The 2,500-nt window shown below is 39.9% G+C and overlaps 1 protein-coding gene and 1 long non-coding RNA gene across 2 annotated transcripts in view; one reads left to right on the top strand and one right to left on the bottom strand.

The window, feature by feature from the left end:
- The window catches only part of LOC137999630 (DNA damage-regulated autophagy modulator protein 1-like), a 10,318-nt gene extending 8,328 nt beyond the window's left edge, over positions 1 to 1,990 (top strand). Inside the window, exon 2 of the mRNA XM_068845453.1 lies at positions 346 to 1,990. Coding sequence (XP_068701554.1) covers positions 346 to 828 — 483 coding nt within the window. The 3' untranslated portion in view covers positions 829 to 1,990. The remainder of the gene's footprint in view (positions 1 to 345) is intronic.
- Positions 1 to 2,500, bottom strand: part of LOC137999634 (uncharacterized) — a 17,316-nt gene that overhangs the window by 6,455 nt on the left and 8,361 nt on the right. The window contains exon 3 of the long non-coding RNA XR_011122986.1: positions 177 to 224. This is a non-coding gene — a long non-coding RNA (uncharacterized lncRNA). The remainder of the gene's footprint in view (positions 1 to 176; positions 225 to 2,500) is intronic.

The following is a 2,500-nucleotide window of genomic DNA, read 5'->3' as shown; positions in this document are numbered from 1 at the left end:
CCCCGACCCCTCGTTTTGGGTATTACCAGATTCAACAGCTAAAAATGAAATTGTGCCATATAACGTTTCCGGTAGGTAATAAAAACCTTCAGTATTGGAGTAGGAATCAATAGCCGGTGAGATTGATGTGCTGTTTCACTCTCAACATATCTACCCCCACTCCCCCCACCCCTTACCTTTATCTGTAATTCATCATTGCCATTAGAGTTCCATATTGCCAGTTCCTGCAATGACAACATTAAAAAACAATCACGTGAGGTCACACTGCTGTAAACCTTGATTAACGCGAATTTACAGTTGGGAACTTTTAATCATTTAATTCCTCCGATTTTTTTTCAATCGTAGGAACTGCAGATAGCCGTATCTCTTGGCGGAGTTCACAATGCCGGATCCACATTACTGTTTCTCAGCGGTGTTGTCTACTTCTGGTTCCAGACCCTTATTAGTTTTTTCACTATCAAAATCGGCCCAAACACCAAGTGCACATTTTTCTTCCGGTTATCTGTATCCTTCGTTATGACAATCGTTGGATTGGAGTTCCCCGTAAGTTTTTATTTATCCTATTTAAAGTTTCATGGCAGCAACGCAGCCTTTTGGGACAAAGATGACGGTGGATACGAACTTCATATGCTCCACTCAGCTGGCGAATGGGTAACCTGTTTGTGCATTGCGATTTATGTTTCTTCATTTTACAAAGAGTTTCAAAGCTTTTCCATTGAAGTTTGCGCAGTTGCAAAGGGTGAGATACAAACAGACAAGGACGGTGACTACTCAAAGATAAAACAACACGAAGACAACCAAGATGATTTAGACAATTTTTACTCATGAAGTAAACAAGTGGTAATGAAGCAATAAGTTAGGTCTGTTTTACATGGTGGAAGGCAATCTCGTACCCAGATTCCCCGAGGACTCTGGGTACAAAATTGGGTGGAAGGAGGATCCTCGGTTGAAGGTGGATCGTCCTAACGGCGTGTTAAGTGCTATTGGGTTCTTTACTCAAATAGTCTCTTCACTTACTTCACTTACTCCCACAATCTAAACGATCCGACCATTCAAAGTGGCCAAAACTGTGTCAAAACCCTAGAAGACCACAAGGTTCTGACAATGTCTTACCCACGTGACTTCGGTCCCGCCACACGCAATTATATTAATTCAAGTCTATAAATAGCCCTTATGCGTGATGACGTTTCACCACCAAGCCTCGAATTCGAAATCAAACTGGTCAGTATTAGCTTGAGCTGAATCCCCAAAAAGCAAGCTATTAAAGAAAACACATGTGCCAACAGCATTGCACGTCCAGATGATGTGAACAATTTTGTGCAAACGAGGCTTGCTGGTGAATTTTTGAGCATATATGCCGCCATCATGCATAAGGTCTATTGCTCGTTGTATGATCTTCCTCCTTCCATGAAAGCACTGTCTTAGTCAGACTCGGACTTGCAAAAAAGACTCTTTTTCTTTTGTTGTGTCTTTTTTTTAAGAGCTGAAAATGTTACCAGTATATCATTTCAATTTTTATCGTTCCTTCTATTATTGTACCGCATCCATTAAGTCCGTTAAATTCCTTGTCTTAAGTACTGTACCATATTACACGCCATTGTAACGTTTCTGTGTCATTTATTGAAAAACCTGGATAAAAGGGCAGTGCCTCTCGAAATATTAGCTTTATATAATACATTCATTCACCGCTATATCGGCCTTGCTCTTTTTATCTCTTATAATATTTATATTGCCGATAAGATACTTCACCAGGATCCGGTGCTTCTGTTTTGCTTTGCTGGTCCTTGCTTAAAAAATTGAAGCCAAGTTTTTTAAGTGGTACTATGATAAAAAAAAATCACTTCCTTTTTTTTCTTGTACAGATTTTGAAAGTGCGTTTACTTAAAGTGGTATACTATGGCCAAAAAGTGGAATCTTTTTCTTTACATTTCAAAACTATGTTAACTAAGCATTAAGTGACGTCGACGTAAGTCTTAAGCCTTGATTAAAAAAGACACTGTTTAAATGGAAATACCTTTGAGACCCATCGTTTGTTTCGTGAATTCTCCTACTTATGTGGTTTCGAGTTATCTCACGAGAATCTTCTCCATCTTTTCTAGGGAATACGGTTTTACACCTTGTGGTGTGATGTTACTTAGGTAACACCCCTCTTTGATATATCCTAACCAATAATGCCACACTGACTGCTCTAAAATCTCGTTCCAGTCCCACACCACCTAGGCTGATGACGAAATAGAGTTGGCAATTAAACGAGACTTACCTGTAAGTCGAAGGTTGATTGTAATTCCGTTCGAATTCTTTCCCCACCCTAATGGGTTCTGTTGAGGTCATTGAGGCAATTCTTGGGCACTCTAAAACCTGAATGATGCATTGCACTACACTCTATCACGTACCACTCCCCACTCTCCCGGCTGATGATTCACAGAATTACAATTAACCTTCGACTTACAGGTAAGTCTCCTTTAATTTCCAATTAAACAGTGACCTTACTAACCCCGAG

The sequence above is a fragment of the Montipora foliosa genome, chromosome 4 (genome assembly GCF_036669935.1).
Source record: "Montipora foliosa isolate CH-2021 chromosome 4, ASM3666993v2, whole genome shotgun sequence".
NCBI classification, from domain to species: domain Eukaryota; kingdom Metazoa; phylum Cnidaria; class Anthozoa; order Scleractinia; family Acroporidae; genus Montipora; species Montipora foliosa.
Note: the sequence above shows the minus strand (reverse complement) of the source record. Positions and strands in the feature narration are given on the sequence as shown.